The following is a 22,530-nucleotide window of genomic DNA, read 5'->3' on the forward strand; positions in this document are numbered from 1 at the left end:
TGGCGTCCAGGGAATATACCATTGAAAACCGCACAGTGCAGATAACATCACCATTACAAATTTGGGTTATTTATGTATTTTGTATTTAAATGTATTTTTTTTCCCCGCTTAAATATCATATTCCTGTATTTCTTTTGGATCTCTTTATTTTATTTGATATGTTCATATTTAATCTTCTCTGTGATTGTTAGTTGTTTGTTGTAGTGATTTTGTTCTATGATCTATTTGAATGTTTCTCTCTCTCTGTCTGTCTTGATGCTCTTGCTGTCATGTGTGATGCACTTTGAATTGCCTTGTTGCTGACATATGCTATTGAATTTAATTTGACTTGACTTTCATAAAGCACATTTATTTTCATGTTTTGTGTTATCCATAAATAGTTCATCTAAAATAAAGATCATCATGAGGGAAAATTACTTCTTTTAGATTGGTTTTAGAATTGGGCAATACAATATTTTAAAAATGATTCCAGTACAAATCAACCAACACTGATACATGTTTCAATAACATGGCTGCAAAAAGAGAATTCCTTGTGCAGCCAATATTTTTCATTTTTTATAAATGACCAAACTTTAGGCAAAACACTTTCTAAATAGCACAAATGTGTATTACATTAACAGATTGGTTTTAGAATTACTAAAAAAACCCACTAAATTTTCAAGTCTCATATTCGGTAGGACAAGATACAAAAAAGTGTAAAAACCTTCATTATTTTTTTCACTTTTAGGAAAAGTATAGATAGAACTAAGAATAGTATCCAACAATAGAGAAGATAAGATAATGTGTTAACATGTACAATTACATGGAATTGAAATAGAAAGCAGAGTCATAACAACTTATTCCAGTAACCACCCACAACTTATCAAAACAAGGTTTTATCATCTCCTCGCTTTGTGTCTTGAGGTTAGTTTCTATTTACAGCAACTCAAAAATGTCTCTGTCCTCCTGTATGTGAGAACGACAGTCTGAATATGACGGAGAGCTTCTTTATCCTCATTTTAAAGATGAATATAGTTCAAATATATAACCAGTATGTACTCTGATATTTGGGTATCATGGCAATTAAATATTATACACCTGCATTCAACGTCTTTCCTGATACTCAATCTGAGGGAAACATCTACCACTGTTGACTCTTTAATTATGCCATATGTTCATCAGGAGGCTTTTTCCTCACCCCCTGTGATAAAGAGGTGAACAGGCTTGTTGGAGTGCAGCATCTGTCCGGCTCTCTGGGCTCCGGTGATCGCGGCTAACTTTTGGGCATCATAGCGGGAGTAGAGTGCAGTGCAGGTCCAGCTGGCACTCTCCCCCTGATCACCTGTTGCCAGCATGTTACACACCTCGCTGTAGAAGTGGGGGAAGGAGGGCAGTCCATAAAAGATCAGGTTCTGGATCCCTTTAATGGCGTACCTACACAAGAAGTCAGAGATCAGGATTTCTGCAGGGCTCATGATCGAATGAGTTACAAATGTTTAAAAAATGGGGCCTTGTGTTTTTCATATTTTACAGTCTAAATGACAGATGGGTATAAAGGATTTTAGTATTACTCCAGTAAATTTCAGTTGGCAGGAGCTAGAAAGGTTAAAAGTGCTTCAACATAAACTTTTTTGGCTTCACAGAAGCCCATCTAATAAAATTGCTTGTTTAGAGAAACATTTAAGGTTTTTCCTATGGAACACCTCAGTGCTAAATTAAAGGGCAATGACAACCTATTTTATAATATTTGGCAACCCTTCATAGATTATCTTGCCACTGATCTGGTTGGCTTATTGCAGAAAGGGTGCCCACACTTTTGTTTTTCCCTTTGACATGTAATTTAGGTAGATAAGCCTGTATCTTATGAATGTTTCATGTCATGTACGTCTTTGTAACCTGCTACTGGATGCTTTGAATTTCCCTCGGGATCAATAAAGTATCTATCTATCTCTCTATCTGATATGATATATGTTATTACAACCCATGCATGTTATTATTGGGGTTTTTTCTTCACTAATTTGGCTACGTCTGTGCTGTCTTGTTCTGTGTTTGTTATGTGAAAAATGAATATATATATATATATATATATAAAATAAATTGCTCATTTTCTGGCACTGCCAGGCGTCTACCATTATATAAACAGTGTTTGAAAATGTGTTGTAAACTATAGTCACAGTTAGTTCCCTACAGATACTTTTTTAAAGTTAAGATGCATTTTTTTTAAAGAACTGACCTCTTGTAGAAGTGGAAGCGTTCAGTAAAGAGCAGGAACTGTTTGTCTCCTTTCTGGAAGAAGTGTCTTGCTCGGGACACCTCCGACTTGCTGGAATACTCGCAGATGCTGGTGAAGTTGATCTCCTCCTTCTTCATGAAGTTGCGGACGCGGACGTAGTCGAAGTAAGACGGGATGTAGATGAGAGTGTGGGACATTACAGAGTCCCTGTACTGAGGCAGCACCTTATCTAAGAAGAACTGAAACCTACAGGTTCAGTGAGACAGAACAGAAAAATGGTTTTAGAAGCAGCCATGCGTTTGTCAAGATCTCTTGAGCTGCTGCATATACTGTGACCTGTTTTTTAATCTAGACAAAAAATCTATTAATAAAACACAGAGGAGGAGACTAAGCCAGTGTGCTTTTTTACAACAACAACAAAAATAGTTGCATAGGGAAAAAAAAGAAATTAAATAAGGGTTAGAGTTACACGTGTGACTTATTTTCAGACAATTAAAAATGATCTACAATATATGAAGCATTGTCTTTAAAGACATGCAGATATGAAGGCAAAGAATGTGCTCAGGTTAACGCAATACAAGATTTTAAAATGATTCAACACTGATACATGTTTCAATAACATGGCTGCAAAAAGAGAATTCCTTGTGCAGCCAATATTTTTGTCTTTTTATAAATTACCAAACTTTAGGCAAAACACTGTTTAAATATCAGTGTTGGCAATATCTTGGTGCCAAAAAAGTTGAAAATGTTATTGTGCAGTTTAAGACAGCGCAGTATATTTGATTATTACATTAACAGAGACTGTGTGGTATTAAAAAGTGTCAAACATTATGACAACCTTAGTTGACACACTAATGTTATGTTTTTAAAGGGAAGTAAAAGAGGCATGAGAATGTAATCCCAAATAAAAATATTTAAAGACACACTCACACTAGGCCCAGTTGCCCTGTACTGTGCCAAAGCACGGATGTTCCACCTGACCTACACTCACACTGTTCCAGGCCCAATCAGGCCTGAGCATGCTTACCTCTAGTACAACTGTCATTACGTCATAATCCGACACATGCATGGCTTGAAGAGTGGTCCGCATAATGGGAACAACAAAGAGAACTTGACTGCAACTTTACTGACTTTGTGGCATATTTTTGTATTGTTTTGGTCATAACACTTCTGGATTTCTCAATGAGGCGACCCAGCAATGGTTTAAAGGTCATGTCCTTTCAGTGTTTGTAACTTAAGAGGTCAATTTAGTAATTTGATTCATTTTAATATTAGACAGATGTATTTAACCTGGAGAAACAGTGTGTGCACTATTATTTTATTTTATTTATTTATTTGTTTTATTTTTGTTTTTTGCTTTGTTTGTCTATGTCCGTTTCTCTCACGTTGTATGTTAAGTACAAGATTCTATGTACGATATGGGAAATTTGATTTTTTTGTAATTCCATGTTTAAAAACCAATAAAATGTTGAATACAAGAAAAAATGTCATGTCCATGTTGCTTACCTGTGCTTGTGCTCGTGCATGAGCATCTGTTCTGTGGGGAAGCCCACCTCTTACTATGCCAGTCTCAAGGAAGTGTACGGCACGGTACAGAGCCCTAACACTAGTCATACAAACTGGACTTTGGGGTCAAATGTGATTGGGCACGACACAGATTGCCTTGTGTGAGTGCACCCTCAGATTGGTTTTAACATGAATTTTTCTGCTTAAACCCCCACCAAAAAAACCCCCTCTATATTACCCAAGAAAATGTAAGACTTGTGACTGACTGAATCTGAATGTAAAGCAACATCCCAGAAACATTAGAAAAGACAAGCCTTACCGAGCATCGTGGTCCATGAAGCTGTCAGAAGGGAACATCTGAAACACATGAGGTACCTGAACCAGCACCAGGCTGATCGAGCCGGTTTTTGGCATGTTCTTTGTGGCTATCTAAGGGAAAACCACAATGTAAATTGAATTTTTTTTTTATTTTTATTTTTTTTAAATACAGCAAATCTTCAGATAGCAAGAAAGTACAAGAAAGATACTTTGTTAAAAATAAAAAGAATGTGCACACTTGTACTTAAAAAGTCAGCAGGATACAGTAACTAGCAGGGCTGTCCTGTCTCACAGACTTCAGTAAACAGCTGGATACTGCAACCACCTGGGATGACCTCAGGCTATGACATCATTTATCTAAGTCTCTTAGTTATGTGTCTGAATAAATTGCAGTCTGCGGTTAATGTTCAGTCCCAGGGGCAGTTCTAATGTTAACAGTAAAGTGCTTAAAGTTAAGTACCTGTCCTCGGTAGTTGGCACACTGCTTGGTGAGGATGTTGTTGATCTGGGGGTCCTGGATGGAGCTGAACACCAGAGTCTGCCGGTAGTGTCTGGCCCAGTTGTTTAGGTTCCACATCCTGACCCTGGAGAAGTCCACTCCATGGGAGTCCAGCGGCTGCAGGTTCATGTGCTTCATCACGTGCTGTAGAGGTGGTGACATCAAAATTAAGGCTAGACTCAAGACTGAAGGCTCAGATTCTAAATCTGGAACTAACATGCACATAAGAAATGGTTTCTCTTAATGAAAATATTTTACCATTTTAAAACTGTAAATATTAGTAGGATTATCGTGTGACAGAGGGAACAATGCACCAACCCCTAACCCTTAGGAAGGATGTAATGTTAGCTCATTATACCATGGTTCACACAGATATAAACTCTTCTGTAGGAACTGGAGGTGACATTTAACTTCCTTTCACCTCTATCGATCAATGTTTCATGTGAACTCTACATGTGCTGATGTTTTTATTCAGACTTTAAATCGGTAACACTAATGACAAAATGTTTTCTGCATCAATGGATTCAGGTATTTTATATAAATTCTTCATCTTGATGCAGATGGTCTTGTTTGCTATATTGTAGCTCAAAAAGAGACATACAGTAGTGATTAATTCCAGTGCGTCACATACAACTCCTTACAGCATCTTAAAGGCTATATATGTGATTTCTTGATCCAGCAGATGTCGCCCTTGAGCACCAGCATGAAACAAAAACAACAGACAGTGGGACTCGGGTGTTACACCCATTGTAGACAGTCATGACTCACAGAGTTATTTTCAGAGGATATACTTGATTTATATTACATTTCGGTGAGAAAAATCACATATAAAGCCTTACAAAGTGAGGAGGCATCGACAAGTCTGAAAATGTTCACGAGGTTAAAAGTTCAAAGTGCCCTGCCATGTTTTGATAATTACCATGTACAGAGAAACGCTGGCTCTACAGCAGACGCTTTAGCCCCTGAGTGGAGGTTTTAATTTGGATACCACTGATGAAAACACACTGCTCCTTTAAGACTGGATCTATAAACCCATAACATAACCATATTTTCTGGCACTGACCGTATGGACCATTCACCCACACAAAATATGACTTGAGTAAAAACGGGGACCAAAACTTCTGTAGTCTGAGCGTATATGTTTAGATCAAAGTGTTCCACAACATCTTTTGAACAGCAGATGGCACCACATCCTCTCCCAGCAGGAGGAACGTTACGCTGCTGAACACATATTATCACATCCCTCAATGTTGTGTGTTCTTCTTACCAAGACATGTTCCCAGTTCTGCATGAGGAGGACGTCAGCCTGGTCCACCACCAGCAGCTCGATGGAGGAGAGAAAATCAAAATCTCTCTTACTCTCTCCTTCTGCTCCCAGCACTGTGCGGAGGCCCAGAGGAGACGCAATGATGATGTCCGATGAATAAAACGGGGAGTAGAGACGTATGCTGCTCCTCACAATGGAGACGCCTGTTGTGCAGATAACAACAAGTCAAAGCCTCAGACAGAAAAAACATAATGGTAAATTGTTTTGACTATATTTATATACTCAGCCATACCTATCCTGAAGTGATCGTCCACGTTGCCTGAGAAAATGGCGCGGTAATCGTCTGGTCTCTGCGTTTTGGATGGTTTCTCATCTTCCTCCTCTCCAAACTCTTCTTTGAACCTCTTCTTGTTGTTCACCACGATTTTTTTACCTTTCGTTTCCAGCAGGCTGATGAGCGTCTGGACAACTCTCAGAGCTCCGCCTCTGAACGGAATCAGAATCAAGACCTGAAAAAATGAACGACGGCCATTAAAAAGGAGCTGCTGGCCAGTAAAGACATAAATTTGGTTTTATTGATGAATGATGAGCTGCATTAAAAAATCTTGGAGGAAAAGTGAATCTAGTGAACTTTAGCACTTTTTTCTTTCAAACAAAGAGTCAGGACAAGAACATATTGCCTAATCAATATATTTTGTCTCACCCTTAATTAGAAATGTAAGGAGCTTTGTTCATAACACTTCTGTAAGGATGTTCCAAGGTGCAGGCTAAAAAACCCGAGGTGACAAAGCTCCCAATCTGTGGAACAGTCTACCTGTTAATATAAGAACTGCTCAGTCCATCAAAAACTTCAAATCTTTGCTTAAAAAACTTCACTTCACTTCCTCCCATCCAGGAGATTGCAAAGATCCGCTGCCCGACCAGGGCTCAGAAAATCAGCAGAGACACCTCCCACCCCCACCAAGGACTGTTTTCGTTGCTGGACTCAGTTTTTCGCTCATGAAGCAGAACTTCCAGGTTCTGTAACAGCTTCTTCCCACAGGCCATAAGACTTTTGAACACAAAAAAAGAATCCCTCAAACCCCCACACAGGCCTACCTCACTGGACTGTACAATACAATATAACGTGCAATATATTTATCTGTATAGTAATTTTACTCATAGCTTTTCTTTTTATATCTATTTATATCTGCACCTTATTTTTTCTATCTGCACCTTATTTTTTCTATGTAAATACATGCTGCTGTTTTTTTATCCTGCACTACAACGAGCCAAATGCAACGAAATTTCGTTCTTATCTGCACTGTAAAGTACAAGTTTGAATGACAATAAAGAAAGTCTAAGTCTTAGTCTAAAACTCACCTCTTTGCTCTGGCTTTTAATACAATTTGAGCTTGAAATTTTGAATTTTTTATTCATGCTCCTATTTATTGTGTTTTTATTGTGTTTCATTCTAAATGTTATTTTATTTGTTGTTTTTACATTGTGTTTTTGTACAGCACTTTGGTCAATCCAGGTGGTTTTAAATGTGCTATAGAAATAAAGATTGATTGTAAGTTTACCTTGGGCCTGGTCAGTCCTTGATCTCTGGGTTCATCCTGTGGCTCGGCTCCAGCTTTAGTCTGAGTCTTCTGCTCTCTCAGCTGTGCGTTATGAGCCAGGACCTGAGAGTTTGCTTTCAGCACATGGTTGAGCACGTGGAGGCAGTATGCACTGCGGACCTGAGGGCCCTGGTTCAGAGGGCAAGTCTCTGGGTAGTAGAGGTCCTTGTAGGAGCCCATGAGAGCCAACAGCTCAAGCTGCAGTGAGCCGACCTCCCCTTTGGGCTCTGAGGTCTGGTTTAAGTTCTTCCAGTTAGACTCCAAAAGTTTGTGGAAAACAGGGAGATTTGTGTCTTTCTGTTGTCCGATCGATCCAAACTTCTCCAGCGGATTGGTGCAGAGTAATGTGCCCAATTTTGGCCACTAAATATGGGGAAAGACATTGACATACGTGAAGTTTGTTTACAGCTTTTTTGAATAAATAAAAGTGTGTCAATCGTGCCAAAAAATGAAAGTAATACCGTGATCTGTGCCTTTGCCTTGCTGCCAGATGTTATCCTCTTCACGTCCTCTTCACCTAGTTCTGTGTCCAAATGATCTGAAAACATGTCTGTGAACAGAAAAAAAAACACTCCTTAATCTTTCTTTCTCAATCGTCCTAGCTGAACAAAATGTTTACTTACTTTGAAAACAGAATACAGGTAACACATGAAGCATCTCTTACATGTATCCAGATAAGATTTACTCTTTTGTTACCTTTGTAGTCTTCTTGCTCTGCAGTTGTTTTTGTATCCTCCGCTCCTCCATCTTCTTCAATGAAGTTGGTCTCCAAACAGAAATGGGATTCATTCTCCTTGTCTTCAAATTCTTCACCTCCTGCCTCCTCTGTCTCCACCATCTCCTCTCCTTCTGCTGCTTCAGTCAGAGCCATATCGGCATCCTGGGGTTCTTCCTCTCCGACGTCATCTTCTTCACCATCCTCATCTTCTTCACCATCCTCACTCTCATCACCGACATCATCATCACTGTCCCCTTCTATTAAAAGAAACATTTAGTCAACTGTGAAGGCTTCTTCTATACTTTTACTCAACATGCTGGAGATAAACAGCTCACCTTCCTCCAGAAGCTCTTCTTCTCCTTCCTCTTCCTCATCATCATCACTGCTCTCCTCGTCACTCTGCTCATTGCCGGTGGGTTTGCCGAGCGTTGAAAGAAGTTTCTGATAGGCTGTTTTCTGCTCTGGTTCTTCCTCCTCGTCCTCCTCCAGCTCATCAGGCTCAACGTCAGAGTGCTCTGGGCTTGCAGGCTGTCCCAACATGGAATAGTTCATTCATAATATTATAAAACAGTCCAGAGTCAAACAATGGCTGGATGGTCCACACATTCTTTGTGAAGAACTACTCACCAGTTTAACTATTTCAGTTCTTTCAGGACCCTCACTGACTCTGTGAAAAACACAACAAGAAACATGTAGCTATGCAACTTGGACAGCGTGCATATTTTAGGACACAGAAAATAGGTCTTTTCTCATTTCTCTATTTGTGCCTCCTCCCACCTGTGACCCAGAAATCAATCCCTGCAAGCCGTCTAATGGGAGTTTCCATTACGTACACAATGCAACTTTAAGCTACTGTAAGGAACATTTGGTTGTTTCTCTTTATGTGTAAGCTGGTTTTCTTTTTTTTACTTTTATTCACCAAAACATGCATACACACACTCACACAGTAAAGAAAAGAGATACAAACATGAGGGGAACTGTGGTACGATACAGTTCTGCAAGCAGATTTAGACAAAAACAAACAAACAAACAAAACAAAAGGAAAAGGGTCAGTAAATAAAATGAATGAATTAGAAAGAGGGACAAAATAAGTAAATGAGCAAACAGGACAAAGACAAACATGGGGGCAGTATAGTAACAAAATGATGTAAAATAAAACTGGTGGGATAGGTTGTACACATGGTGAGGATTTTTGGTATTATTTGTTTGTTTTTGTTTTTCACTTTGTATGGGTGCTAACATGATGATTGCCAAATACAGACTGTTTGTAAATTATATTCAAATTGTTGTGCTAATTTCCTGTAATAAGCTGGTTTTCAGTTATTTAAACATTATCCCACACTGTTATTTCTCAAACGAAATTCGAAAAATGATGCTATGTTTTTGTTTTTAAATGATGCTATGTCTGAGTAAATACTTCTAGTTCTGGTATGAATTAACAATTACAATTACGATATCGGGTTCATTTGAACAATTTCGGCTTCATACGAATAAAACACAAATATAGCTGGCATAGCTACCCACTATAAGTTTTCTGAATGAAACGTAGCTAGTTGGCTAACATAAACATAGCTAAAGTATCTTAAATAGTCTTTACGACAGGCCGGATGTGCTGTGCTGCTTACACATCGTGGAATGGATGCTCCTCTCCAAACTCCTTCAAATGTTTCTTCTGTTTCTTGGATAAACTTGTAAATAGTTGCGTATTCTGTCTTCTTCTGCCCATGTTGACACTATGCTGCACACGTGTGGTGTCGCTCCAGCTTCTTCTTCGCTGGTTGTTGTGAATGAGTAGGAGAGGTATCACCGCCTACAGGTCCGGAGGGGAACTACAGGTTGTGCAGTTTTGTTTGAGCAATTTCAACGCAGTCTAAACACAAATATATGATGAAAAAAAGAAGAGATAGATAATTCAAAGATAAATACGTGGGCTGCTGGGTCCTGTTTTTGCTGAAATCGTTCTATATTTAATATAAAGTTATTGACATCATGAACTTCCAACAGTTTAAATTATTTTGGAATTAATGATTTATTAATTCACCCAAAAATTTTCACTTTTATTAAAAAGTAGCTTTATAAGATAACTAAGGACAAATCAGTCTTGGATTCATGGATTAGTCTTATTATCTATTATTACTTATTTTCCTTATGTGCAGTCAAAGGGACAAACTTAAAAAGTCTGATAATGTCAAATATGAAACACTCAATAGTAAATGAATGTTTCAAATGCCATGCTAGCTTTAAAATTGATTCATTATCCACATAAGCATAGGCTACAGTAACCTCTGTAAACGGATGATAATATTTGATCTGAAATGCATTTCCTCACACTGCTATTCCACTAATTATTCTATATCAGAAGTAGTTAGTTTAGCAATAAATCTTATATATCATTATTACAGCAGGCTGGTGAGTTTTTGTTAAATTATTGTTTCTTTTGTCAGGCGAGAAAGGGTTAATGTTGTGCACAAAAGGTATTCTGTATACTCCTTTTAGAGTAATTGTAAGTAATTGCTTGCAACACATTCGGAGTCTGTATCTTTTAATGAGCAGACAGGTCTGCAGTCTGCTGTTAAACCTTGATCAATAATTGAACATAGTAATATCATTTTACTGTTTGCCTGTTTTAGCTGTTACCATGGCAGAAGCTCATCTATTATTCACCATATTGGTGTCTAGTTTTTGTACTCCGGGTATTTTCAGCTCATTTTGTAGCCGTCAATGGGGATATTATTGATTGATGATCACACACTACTATGGCTTAGACTGACAGAGCCTGTTTGGCTATTCTGATGGGAAACATGTGAGACATTTTCTATATCAATGGAGAGGCCAAAGGTGAAAGAAGAGAAAGAAAAGGCTGGGAAAACTGTTCGGTTCAGGGTAGCTTCTGCCAACAGCGGCCGGGTCCTGACGGAGGTGTTCAAGGATGAAACACTCTGGAGCAGCTCAGTGTCGGACTCTGTGGACTCTGACAACACCAGCAGCCCGGAGACAGAACAGGGGAGCTCACCACCCACCAGTGAGGCCAACAGCCACCTGAACGGTCTTGTGGTGGTGGGATCTGCGCAGGAGGAGAACGGCGCTGAACCTGATGACCTGCTTCTTTACGCCAGTGCCAAGAGAGATATGCTCTTCAGCAACAAGCGGATCAATATCTGCAGCAAGAATGGGACCATACGAGGAGTGAGGAACAAAGTGAGCGCAGGCCAAGTTCTCTTCAACAACCTCTCCAACATGTACTCAGTAAGTAGACAGGGCAAAAAAGGATGTCAACATCAAGTTACAGATTTACTTTTTGTCATTCAAAATTCTTCAATTCTCCTTTTTTCTTCATTTTCTTCTTCATCACATTTCTATGCAACAAATAAATCAACTTTGCAGGCAGGTTCAGTCCAGTGTGATTTATACAAAAATGTAGACCAAGTGGGCAGAAATGCTCAGATGCTTTAAGCTGCAAAAATGTTCCTTATGATCATTTGATGTTTCACTGCATCTCCAGACAAAATGATTTTGCAGACAAAAATGATTGAACCAGATGTTTTCATTTATTGCAAATTGAAATCAACAGTGCATCAAATAGTTTTTCTGTAAACAAAAGCCTACATTTAACTGCTCTTGTAACTTTGCTGAATGAATCTCCAACAGGGAAATACGTGACAGGAACAGGAAATGCAGAATTTTCATAATGTTGTCTTAAAACATCATATTTGCAGAATTTTTTCTACTGTTACTATTGCAGACAATGGAAAGAGATAATTTTTAAATATATTTCCTTGGATAAATAATAACCATCAATAAATTCTCAAGATAAAGAGTGTGAGCTATCAAAAAAAAATATTTGTCATGTGTCTTCCTACTTTTTTATTTATGTATTTAAATTAGGGACAGTGCACATTAATGCATATAAACATGTAAATATGCCAGATTGTAGCGTTCGGCATATTTCCATCTGTAGTCCCTCTGCAGGCATGTGTACACATTTACATAAAACCACAATGACAAGCGGAAGCAAACAACATAAACTGCACAATAGTTGACAGTGATACATTTATACAAGCATTAAAGTGGCAGAAAAACAAACAGTTGGAGTGACCAAGTGACATTCAGAGTTAAAGTGCTTAAAGTTTTGCTGCTGGAGGTCAAGTGAAGTTTTGCACATGATTATGAAGTACCTACGTGGAGCCTGTAACTTTATAGTACGTCAGTGTTCTTATCATTTTTCTTCTGTGTCTCCTCTCCAGTCAGTAAACAACTTTTGTTCTCTTTTTCCTTGAAGGGTTCCCTTCGTCATCAGAAAAGGAGACCTTGGGAAAAGGAGTGAACAGTTTGGAAGAAGCAGTTTCACATCATTTTGAGCGACAAGAAGAAACCGTTTTGCTGAAGATTTTGTTGCATTTGGTCCAAAACTAGACCTCATTACTTCAGTTATACAGCTTTATTATATCTGGTTCATTCTTATCTTTCTTTATCACAAGTTGTTATTTAAAGGACTAACCAAACAAACTACGAAAGTTACTTTACTGGACCTTCTGAGACTTTGAGTTACTGATTATGATCTTACATTTTTTTAGACATTGTATTCATGTGCCCTGAATTTCATATGATTTTGATATTTGGTGGAGTGTTGTTCATTGCATTAAAGAGAATTCTGTAAAACATGAATATTTTTAATGATGTCCATGTTGTGGATGTGGTGTGCTTCATATTTAATAAGATTTATTTTTTGGCTTTTTGTGCCTTTAATGGAGAGCTAGGACAGTGGATAGAGTTGGAAATCAGGGAGAGAGAGAGTGGGGAATGACATGCGGGAAAGAAGCCACAGGTTGGATTCAAACCCGGGCTGCCCGCCTGGAATACCACAGCCTCCATACATGGGATGCGCGCACCAACCACTGCGCCACCAGCGCCCCATGTGCTCCATATTTTCCATCGTTCAATTTATAAAGAGTGAAAATATGAACTTTTATTTTGCATTTAGAGGAATTTTGACCTTTGTACTTTCCTCTTACTACCCTATTCTATTAAATACCCTCCATGTTTCAGTATCACAGACTGAAGACAGACTTAAACTGACTCATAAGGTGTATTTTACATCTTAAATTACACTAAAATCACAAAAATTCCTTTGGCAATGTATTGAAGCCAGTTTATCATTTGGGAGAATGGATGGATGGGAGAGTAAGGAAAAGGGTATGTCCCCTTTCCCTGCTCACCCACTAGAAACCCTAGAGGAAAAGAAAAGGAGTTGTGAGGTTTAGAGAGGGCTAGGAGCTAGGGAAGGAAATGTGGGGGTTTAACAAGGTGTCAGGGGAGGAGGGGTTGAACGGCCATGGCAGATGTCGTTGGAGAAGGGGTTTCTGTTTCGCTTTTAAAAAAGACTCAAGAACCTTTTCCTCAAAGAATTATTATTTTATTCCTTCCTTCTTCTCGAGAGTCTGCTTTATAATGATGATGATGATAGACTTCAGGAGGCTGGCTTTCTCCACTGGAGCTGCTGTTTTTCCAGGTCCTCTTTGGCATGGTTCAGGAAGGCCTTCATCCTGCAGGTGTCTGCAAGGAGCTGCCTCTGGCCCACTGACATTTCTATTTCTTGTTTGCCAGGTCCTTTTGGGCGGGCTCCGGTGCTTTCTGCAGCCCAATTGCCTCTTCTTTATCTTTTTTGTTCTCTAGGAGCTGACACCTGTCCATCTCCCACTGTCACCTGTGTCACTAGCTCCTTTTGGGCCTGTTCCTTAGAGCCTCTTCCTTGAGTTCAGACAAAAGCTGAGACGTGCCGTTGTTGTCCCAGTGGTGTCTCTGGGTTGGCTGTGGCTCAGGTGGTAGACGCGGTCTTCTCTCGACTGGAAGGCTGGGGATTCGATCCCCAGTTCCTGCAGCCACATGTCTGATGTGTGTCCTGTAGGCAAGTCTCCCAACCCCAAGTTTTTTCCACTTCATGGTCACTTTACATGGCAACCATCAAGACTTGAAAATCAGTACAGAAGTGTAAGTCCATTTACCATCTCTGGTCCTCTTGGGCTTGGTACAGGGCAGCCTTCATCCTGCAGGTTGTCTCCTTTTGCTCTCCAAGCAGGCGGGACCTTTCCTTATCAGACTGCTGGATCCTGCAGGTTCTCTTATTCTGCAGGTATGTCCTCCTCCTGTCATTATCATTATTTTTCACTGGGATTAATTCAGCAATTTGACACAGATAATGAAAATAATGATTTAGTTAAAGTTACTTAACTCCTTTCCTCTATCATAACACACACAGTCTAACAAAAAGATCAGGTTTGGCAAGACTGTAAACAATGTAAAAACACAGTGAATATTCATAGAAATGTGTTTATTTTGATTTTAAAAGAGACTAAAGTATGAATTAAGTGTCTGTGTGTATTGTTTTATGAAACTCTTTAAATTACGTCACAGTGACGTCATCATTAGTTAACGGCGAGCGCCAGGAATTAATCCTATAGTATTTCATGCATTACATTACAAGAGTCATACATTACTAAAGCATTAATTAAGCACTAAATAAGCAGACTATAACATTTGTAAACTAATTGTACGATTTTAGGATTTTAGGAGCATTAATTAGATTTTATTATTTTGAGGATTGTCAAATGTGTCAAAAATCTTATGGGTTGTCTGTTTGTTATTGTAGATTATGGTTTTCATTGACACAGCACACAGTGAGTTTTGGAGAGGACTTTCCCTTTAACTGACAGATTTCTGCATCTCCATCTCACCTGCCTCAGTCAGCTTATAGGCTACCAGACCGTTCACGGTACTGTTCACGGTACCGTCACCTCCCGCACACACACATCCAAACACAGCGGGCTCAGAGGGGCAGGACATGCTTTTTGTTGTAATGAGTACCAACTACTAATCTACCATCACACTGCGGCACTGACTGCTACAACAGACGGTAGGATGCGGGCTTCCCATTAGACACCCACCCGTATTTATTTATTTTTTTTAGCCACCGGAAACATCCCTTTAATTTGAGCTGCACCGATCAAACATGCCTCCGTCGACTCGTCTCGGGCTTTTCTCAGGGTGGAGGGATTCTAAACGAGAACAGATGCGATGCAAGTAGCTCGTCTTGCTTGAGGGACTCTGCAGAGCAAGGTAGTGAAATCTCTTCCCCTACCCACTCCACGCCCTGTCATTATCATCAATAGCTGCCCTGGCAACCATGTCCCCCCCAGCATCGGCTGCGACAGTGACTGACAGCAGTACGACCACCGTTCTGGAGGAGGACACCAGAGAGGAGGTATTATCCCCTAACATCTCTCACAGGAGCGAATGCATGTTGTGTACTGATGTGTTTGTTGGATCCTGGCGCAGAGCTCCTATTGACCCGTGAGCACAGGGAGCACAATGTGACACACTGCAGGTAACATCACTTACCAGGGATTTACAAAAGAACTCCTTGGTTACAGCTTCACATCAGTAGCAATACAAATCTAGAGTATTTCAGCCTGCATTCACAATTTCAGATTAGAAAATGGTTGGACACATGTGATTGGCAATATTAGCATCCTTAACCACCTTCCATCTAACCACCTCTGATTTAATCTGTTGTAAATATCTCTCCAACAGACATCTATAAAACGGCATGAAATGTTCTACAGAGCTGAAAAAATGAACTTGTTATCCTCTGCTTGCACATTGATTGTCTGGGAACCAAAGGGAGTATCCAATGTAAGGGTGTTACTAATATAGCTGCATGACCCGCTCATTACACTCAAGTCCAAATCTAGTTAAAGTCCAAGTTAAAACATGGTGCAGCTGCTGTGATTATTCACAATCAGAAAATAATTTATGATACACAAGGAGTTCATCTTGGTGTTTTGGTGCATTACAAGAAACTTAGAAATCAAGTAAACAGCAGTTTTAAAGTGTTATGAGAGTTTAACCCTCATGCATCACTATGGACATGTTTGTCCATTTGGTGAAATGTTTCCTCTTCATCTGTCCATCATTTTGTCTGTGTTAGTGCATATGACACACATTTTTGCAAGAAAGACTCTCTCTTGACACATTTTGGATTTTATTATTTTAATATATCAATAGAACACTGTGAAACATGTTTACTACCCTCTTAAGTCATTAAGGACAAAAATGTCCACTTACAAAAAACTGCTACAAAAATAGAACAGATTGATATTTTTTTCTACTTTTTTTGCATAAATCTCTTAAACAACTCCAGCCCTGCTCAAAACTATCAAATATTCAATCATTTTTAGGAGTTTAACCCTTTAAATGCCAGAATCATGTAATCAACCTGGCATTTAAAGGGTTAAATTCCTGATAATTATTAATTATTTGATAGTTTCGAGCAGGGCTGAAGTTGTTTAAGAGATTTATGAAAAAAAAATATCAATCTGTTCTATTTTTATAGCATTTTTTGTAAATGGACATTTTTGTCCTCCAAACAATGAACTACATTTTAAATCTGATGCTACACAAAAACTAACAATGCATCAAAGTCAGTATTTTGGATAATCTTTGATATATCCAAGACTGATTAAAAAAAAAAATCCCCCAGCCACCAAATATTTTTTATATGGAAAATAACTCTTTTTTTTTTTTTTTTTTTCATAAATAACAACAGTGACATCAAGTAATCAAACTGGCATTTAAAGGGTTAAATTCCTAAAAAATATTTAATGTTTGGTAGTTTTGAGCAGGGTTGAAGTTGTTTAAGAGATTTATACAGAAAAAAATAGAAATAAATATCAATCTGTTCTATTTTTATATCAGTTTTTTGTAAGTGGACATTTTTGTCCTTAGTGACTTAAGAGGGTAGTAAATTAAACTGATGCCTGAGGGTTAATATACAGTTTATTTGGGAATATGTAAGCTGTTTTACATTGAGTGTGTAAGTTTGAAATACAGAGAGAATTGATCAGCAGGGACGTACACTGCAACACACAGATTGATAAATAAGTTATAACACAATGACTGTTTTCATCACTTACTCTTTTGTATTTTTGCTCCACAGCAAAAACCCCTGAAGCAGTCTCTGAGCAAGTCACTGTGCCGGGAGAGTTTCTGGAAATGCCTGCTGCTGTCTGTTCTCATGTACGGCTGCATGGGAGCGATGGTTTGGTGTCATGTCACCAAGGTGACCCGCTTCACCTTTGACAGGAAATCCATGATGTACCACGACAGCCCCTGCTCCGACGGCTACATCTACATCCCTCTGGCCTTGCTGGGGATGCTCTACTTGGTCTACCTGGTGGAGTGCTGGCACTGTCATGTAAAGAACGAGCTGCAGCACAAAGTGGACGTGGAGGGCATCTACGAGCGCATCCAAAGAATGCAGCAGGCCAAACCGTGCATCTGGTGGAAGGCCATCAGCTATCACTACGTCCGCAGAACACGACAAGTCACCCGCTACCGCAACGGAGACGCTTACACCAGCACCCAGGTTTACCATGAACGAGTCAACACCCACGTGGCAGAAGCTGAATTTGACTACAGTCATTGTGGTGTGAAGGATGTTTCCAAGCAGCTGCTGGGCTTGGAGAAGTGCGCGCTCACAAAAATGCGCTTCACAAAGTGTTTCAGTTTCGCCAACGTGGAGTCTGAGAATTCCTACCTCACGCAGCGAGCGAGGTTCTTCACTGACAACGAGGGCCTGGACGACTACATGGAAGCCAGGGAGGGCATGCATCTGAAGAACATCGACCTGAAGGAGTATGTCATCGTGATGTCCGACCCGGAGCGCCACCCCTGGTATCTGTCCCACTATGTCTTCTGGTTTGCCTCTTTCCTCACTTTCTCCTGGCCTCTCCGAGTCTTCTCAGAGTATCACACCGCGTACGTCCACTATCGCGTCGAGAAGCTCTTCGGGCACGATTACCTCCCCGTGACCCCGTGTGAAGAGCGGCCATATTGGCGCCGCATCCCCCGCGTTAACACCATTGACAGTACAGAGCTGGAGTGGCACATTCGGTCCAACCAGCAGCTGGTGCCCAGTTACTCAGAGGCGGGCCTCATGGATCTGGCTCAGTGCCCGTCCAGTTTCAGCGGGACACGTCAAAATTGCGAGCGCTGCCACAGAGCCGTCAGCTGCTCCTCGGTGTTCTCCCGGAGCGCCCTCAGCATCTGCACCGGCGCCGGCTCCCGCATCCCCTTCAGCGGCAGTCGCTTCTCCTTGGCGCGCCGCTACGGCTCCCAGCGCAGCTTCTTCTGGAGGAGCGGCAGCTTGGATGACCAGGAGAGTCCCAGTGAAAACACCCGCTGCCTCTCAGAGCGACTCGCCACGGATGAAGAGGAGCCCCCGGACTATGAGGACGCACTATGCTACCCGGTGCTCATCGTGCATTGCAGCGAGAATTGCCACAACCACAGATCGTTCCACAGAAATGGCTCGTGTGTGGAGACTTCCTTATGACTATGCAGTCACTGACAGAACAACAGTGGCATTTCTGTAGCGTAAAATCAATTTGCACATCAGAAGTGTGTAAATGAGTCTTAATGTGAGATACACAGATCTGTGGCTGTGTTGTCTGAAACAAATGCCTGAAGTCTGAATGTGTGAATCACCAAAGCAATAACAGTGGTGAACTGAGACGAAAGCATCAGAAATATGTGAACCTTTTTGGATACACTCACAGATACAAAATGTATCTGCCTTGCTTGCAATTAAAAGCAAGCAGACAATGACTGTTACAATATACAACATTGCCAAGAAGAGCTCATAAGCGTACCGTATAGATGAGAGTGAAACTGGAGCTGCAGTTACCTCAAAAGACCTTTCTGAGGCCACGGACCAGACAGGCAGGTTTAATCATCTCATTCATTCAGTGAAATGTCAGTAACACAAACACATCAGAGCTGAGCAGTGAAACAAAGTCAGAGCTGTTTGTGATCATCATCAGAAAAGGTTAGGTGGATACGTTTAAAGTCTTTTTTATTACAGCAATAAACTGTGAAAATAAAAACAATCCTCTCGAAACATATCACAAAGATACGTCAGAAACCAAACCTCCAGTCAAAAAGAGACACTTCACTCATGGATGTTCTCACAGTTGATAACACCAGTCAGTGATGTTGAAACATTTTCTTTACTAATTTGAAGCAGTGTAAATGAATTCTCATGTACATACATGTTTTATTAACAGGCCTCATTTAGTTCTACCTGAGTGAATGTTTAAAACGAGCCTTTTGACACCTGCAGAACACAGGTATACATTTATGTTTCAGTGTAGGTTTTATGTTTCAGTGCTAAGTGACATAAAACCATAAATATCATTGACTGTGTAATGGAGGTGGATGTAGTTGCCTTGGTGTCACCCACTGACTTTGGAATTTGCCTTTTCTAATTCATGATTTGGGCATTTTTCCTATCATGGTGTGCGTTTTTATTTTAACATCGGAAACAACTACATTTGGGCAACATGGCGGATGTTGCTTAACATCCAACTGGTTGACAAGTTTTGTTGTAGTGACCTGTCAGTCCATGTTTGCTGTACTGTAATCCTGCTTGAGTGTCAAGATGACTTGAATCTACAGATTGGATCCATATGCGTATTGGAAAAAGAATGTGGTCCTTTTCCCCATCTGTTTTCATCATAGACTGTATAAAACATGGACGTAGTCTCAGTGACGTCACCCACTGGTTTTTGATGCCCACTTTTGAAGTCCATCAATGGTGGCTGCCATATTGGAATTGCTATCTCAGACTAACTTTCAGTGAACCTAGTAACAGGTAAAGAGGTGGAGCTGAGAGGGGCCTCTAGCCTGCTGACAGACGCGCCTGACTTTTAGTCAGATCAGCCACGGCCATTAATATGACTCTTAAAAAAAAATTTGAAAAATCAAATGGATGAGATTTACCCACATACAGCATATACCAATGAACCCATGAGCTATTTGGACCAAATCTGTATTTGAACCCAGCTGTAAACCATTTTTTTTCTGCTCTAAAAAATGGCTTTGTTGAAAGGGTTTGTATGTGACTTCTGGTGCTTTTGACACCCGAGGAAATTCAGCTTTTTGCACTCCCGCATTGGCTTCATTTTCGAACACCAGATGTTGCTGCTTGGTTTTCATACAATCTGATTTCTTTTACATACAGTGGGGTTGCCTCTTGCTTTCCTTTAAAGAGAATACAAGGTTAAGGCTACACCAACTTCTAATATACAGTCTATGATAAAAACATCTTATCTTATTATTTAAGACCTTGTACCCTTACTCAGTATAGATGTGTCTTCATCACTTCTTGACTGGTTTACTATTGAGGCTTGTATTGCTGCTTCTACAATGGATTCGACTGTTGGTGCTAAATATCAACTTCAGAGAGAAACATGACTTTGTTTTGATGTTGATGGATTAACACTTAGTCCTATAAAAAAAGTATGAGGGCTGAGCGTAAAAACTAGAGGAGGAATTCATTTTTTACATTTGTTATTACATATTTTGAGAATGAAGACAAATGGCAGAAATTAAATTGAACTTGTAGTATAAAATAAGAATCATATCAGAATGCACACTCTTTATGTACAAGCATTAAATTAAATATGAAACTACAATGACAAGCCTGTATAAGGAAATAGAGCAGTGGTGAAGGGTGCAAAGGATGCTAAAATAAACATGATAATAAATTGTTACAGACAGGTAAATGTACTAAAGGTAGATAGCTAGGTATCATTAAAAAAACACACACACACACTGAAATGGGTATTTTAAATCAAAGCAAAAATATCTTTTTACCTTTTGACTTTATTCCAAAAACATAAACAACAACATTTTCCTCTGATTATTGACTGTCAGATACCTGATACTGAAGTTCTATATTTTTTAAATTATGATCTAATAGTCTTCAGTCTAAGCCTGCTGTGTACAGTCAATGTTTTTGAAATATTTTGTCCTATAACACCTCCGGTGTAGATGTCAAAATGATCACACTATGATGAGGAAATGAGGAGGAGCTAAAAAGAAAAAGAATAACTTTTGATAATGTTAATTTCTTTAAGGTTGGATTCTTGCTTGAACTTTTCTTCTTATGGAGCACTTACACTGATCAGATGAGCCACATTTTACATTACATGTTATGAATTAAGCCAGATCATTTCGTCCGTTTTAGACTGTTTTTCTACCTACTGCCACGAGAACACATGCCGGCTACTGTGCTACGGACACATTTACATGTCTCTACATTCGTCCTGTGGTCGGAAAAGACAAGGACAGGTTTACATCGACTCTACATTCAACTTACAGGATTAATCTGCAAAAAAAAGAAAATTCCTAATGTCATTAAATCCATGCTCACATTTGCATGATAACCTTTGTGTTATGGATCATAACACATACCTGAATGTAAACCACCAGCATACATGATATACTGTTAGTATGTGTCCATTATGAGTGTGTAGTAAAATATGTCTCATTTCTTCATCTGTAAAACAGTGATTACGCTCTTGAGTTTGCCCAGAGAGGGTCAGTCTGTTTCCTGAAGAGACTTTGAATGATAATGTTTGATTTATCAGAAAGATCTTTGGAGTAAAGTTTACATATGCAAGGATATAAATACATCTGTGTTTTCACATGGACATCTTACAAACTTTATAATACAGTTTTGTACAACATCTTACAGGTATTTATTATATGCATCCTAGAAAACAACGTTTTGTTCTTAAATCGTTTGCAAAATGTAGTGGCACCCGTATTATGCACTTAAAGTGACACTAGACATCATGAAATGTAGTGAAGCTGAATGTTGATGTAAATCCCCTTAAAGAAGTAAATTATAGAAGCTGATATATTGACACATAACTGCTGAGATATGAAATAATACACAACCAGTTAAAGCTTCTTGTAAAGTGTTCAAACCTTCCTGTTGTCATTATAACCAAATGGGCTGTTTAAATAACTTGATTACCTTTTAAAATATGTATTCAACTTTATCTTATGCTGGAAAAATAAATAAAAGGTGCAATAAATGTCTGGGGGAAATTTGTGTGTATTTGAAAACATTCGCAGGCTTCGATCCTCAAACTCACCAGAAAAAGAGAGTTTCTTAATGGGACCATATGAATGATTTTCACTGACATTGACATATTTCAGTTTCATTTCTTTGCTTAGGTCTCTGAGGGTTTCTGGTAATTTGCATTGAGCCACTCTGTTGTTGCACGCTGGTACATCTGGATTGTAATAAAGAATAATTTTAGATTTAAGTAAGATTCTTTGAACAAGAAAAAAATCAAAATCTATTTAAAGGATAAGGTACATATTTTATTGTTTTCTCTATGGTGAGTTTACACACATAGGCCTACTTAGGACATATCCCTAAACATACAAAATCCTTTCTAAAAGAAATATGGCAGACTGTACATTCATTCATAAAAAAATAATATAAAAGATGTTGGTTTGAATACATTTGAAAAAGACATGTAGATGGTGGTGTGATCT

General features: G+C 39.3%; 3 protein-coding genes across 3 annotated transcripts; 2 read left to right on the forward strand and 1 right to left on the reverse strand.

Moving 5' to 3' along the window:
* Positions 1-403: 403 nt before the first annotated feature.
* Positions 404-9,884, reverse strand: utp25 (UTP25 small subunit processor component). Its single transcript, XM_020643086.3, has 12 exons — positions 9,747-9,884; positions 8,749-8,788; positions 8,457-8,649; positions 8,100-8,378; positions 7,865-7,953; positions 7,365-7,766; positions 6,095-6,311; positions 5,803-6,005; positions 4,497-4,679; positions 4,038-4,147; positions 2,213-2,458; positions 404-1,413 (listed from the first exon to the last, which is right to left on the reverse strand). Exons 1-12 carry the CDS (start codon positions 9,845-9,847, stop codon positions 1,158-1,160), a joined length of 2,319 nt encoding a protein of 772 aa, XP_020498742.2. The 5' UTR covers positions 9,848-9,884; the 3' UTR covers positions 404-1,157.
* A 954-nt stretch (positions 9,885-10,838) lies between these two features.
* Positions 10,839-12,767, forward strand: grxcr1b (glutaredoxin and cysteine rich domain containing 1 b). The gene is made up of 2 exons (XM_065947754.1): positions 10,839-11,367; positions 12,401-12,767. The coding sequence occupies exons 1-2, from the start codon at positions 10,945-10,947 to the stop codon at positions 12,443-12,445; spliced, it is 468 nt and encodes a 155-aa protein (XP_065803826.1). The 5' UTR covers positions 10,839-10,944; the 3' UTR covers positions 12,446-12,767.
* Positions 12,768-14,795: 2,028 nt separating this feature from the next.
* tmem151bb (transmembrane protein 151Bb) lies at positions 14,796-22,061 on the forward strand. The gene is made up of 3 exons (XM_065966380.1): positions 14,796-15,379; positions 17,114-18,901; positions 21,206-22,061. Exons 1-2 carry the CDS (start codon positions 15,302-15,304, stop codon positions 18,509-18,511), a joined length of 1,476 nt encoding a protein of 491 aa, XP_065822452.1. The 5' UTR covers positions 14,796-15,301; the 3' UTR covers positions 18,512-18,901; positions 21,206-22,061.
* Positions 22,062-22,530: the final 469 nt, after the last annotated feature.

This window comes from Labrus bergylta, chromosome 18 (genome assembly GCF_963930695.1).
Source record: "Labrus bergylta chromosome 18, fLabBer1.1, whole genome shotgun sequence".
NCBI classification, from domain to species: Eukaryota; Metazoa; Chordata; class Actinopteri; order Labriformes; family Labridae; genus Labrus; species Labrus bergylta.

What these genes read in the sequence shown, in the direction of transcription:
- tmem151bb (XM_065966380.1), top strand. Translation starts at nt 15,302, where the DNA reads ATGTCCCCCCCAGCATCGGCTGCGACAGTGACTGACAGCAGTACGACC. An exon ending in AGGAGGACACCAGAGAGGAG is followed by an intron (nt 15,380 to 17,113) that starts GTATTATCCCCT and finishes TTTGCTCCACAG; the next exon opens with CAAAAACCCCTGAAGCAGTC.
- utp25 (XM_020643086.3), bottom strand. Translation starts at nt 9,847, where the DNA reads ATGGGCAGAAGAAGACAGAATACGCAACTATTTACAAGTTTATCCAAG. An exon ending in AGAGCAAGAAGACTACAAAG is followed by an intron (nt 7,954 to 8,099) that starts GTAACAAAAGAG and finishes TTCTGTTCACAG; the next exon opens with ACATGTTTTCAGATCATTTG. An exon ending in GGACGATCACTTCAGGATAG is followed by an intron (nt 6,006 to 6,094) that starts GTATGGCTGAGT and finishes TCTGCACAACAG; the next exon opens with GCGTCTCCATTGTGAGGAGC.
- grxcr1b (XM_065947754.1), top strand. Translation starts at nt 10,945, where the DNA reads ATGGAGAGGCCAAAGGTGAAAGAAGAGAAAGAAAAGGCTGGGAAAACT. An exon ending in ACCTCTCCAACATGTACTCA is followed by an intron (nt 11,368 to 12,400) that starts GTAAGTAGACAG and finishes TTTTCCTTGAAG; the next exon opens with GGTTCCCTTCGTCATCAGAA.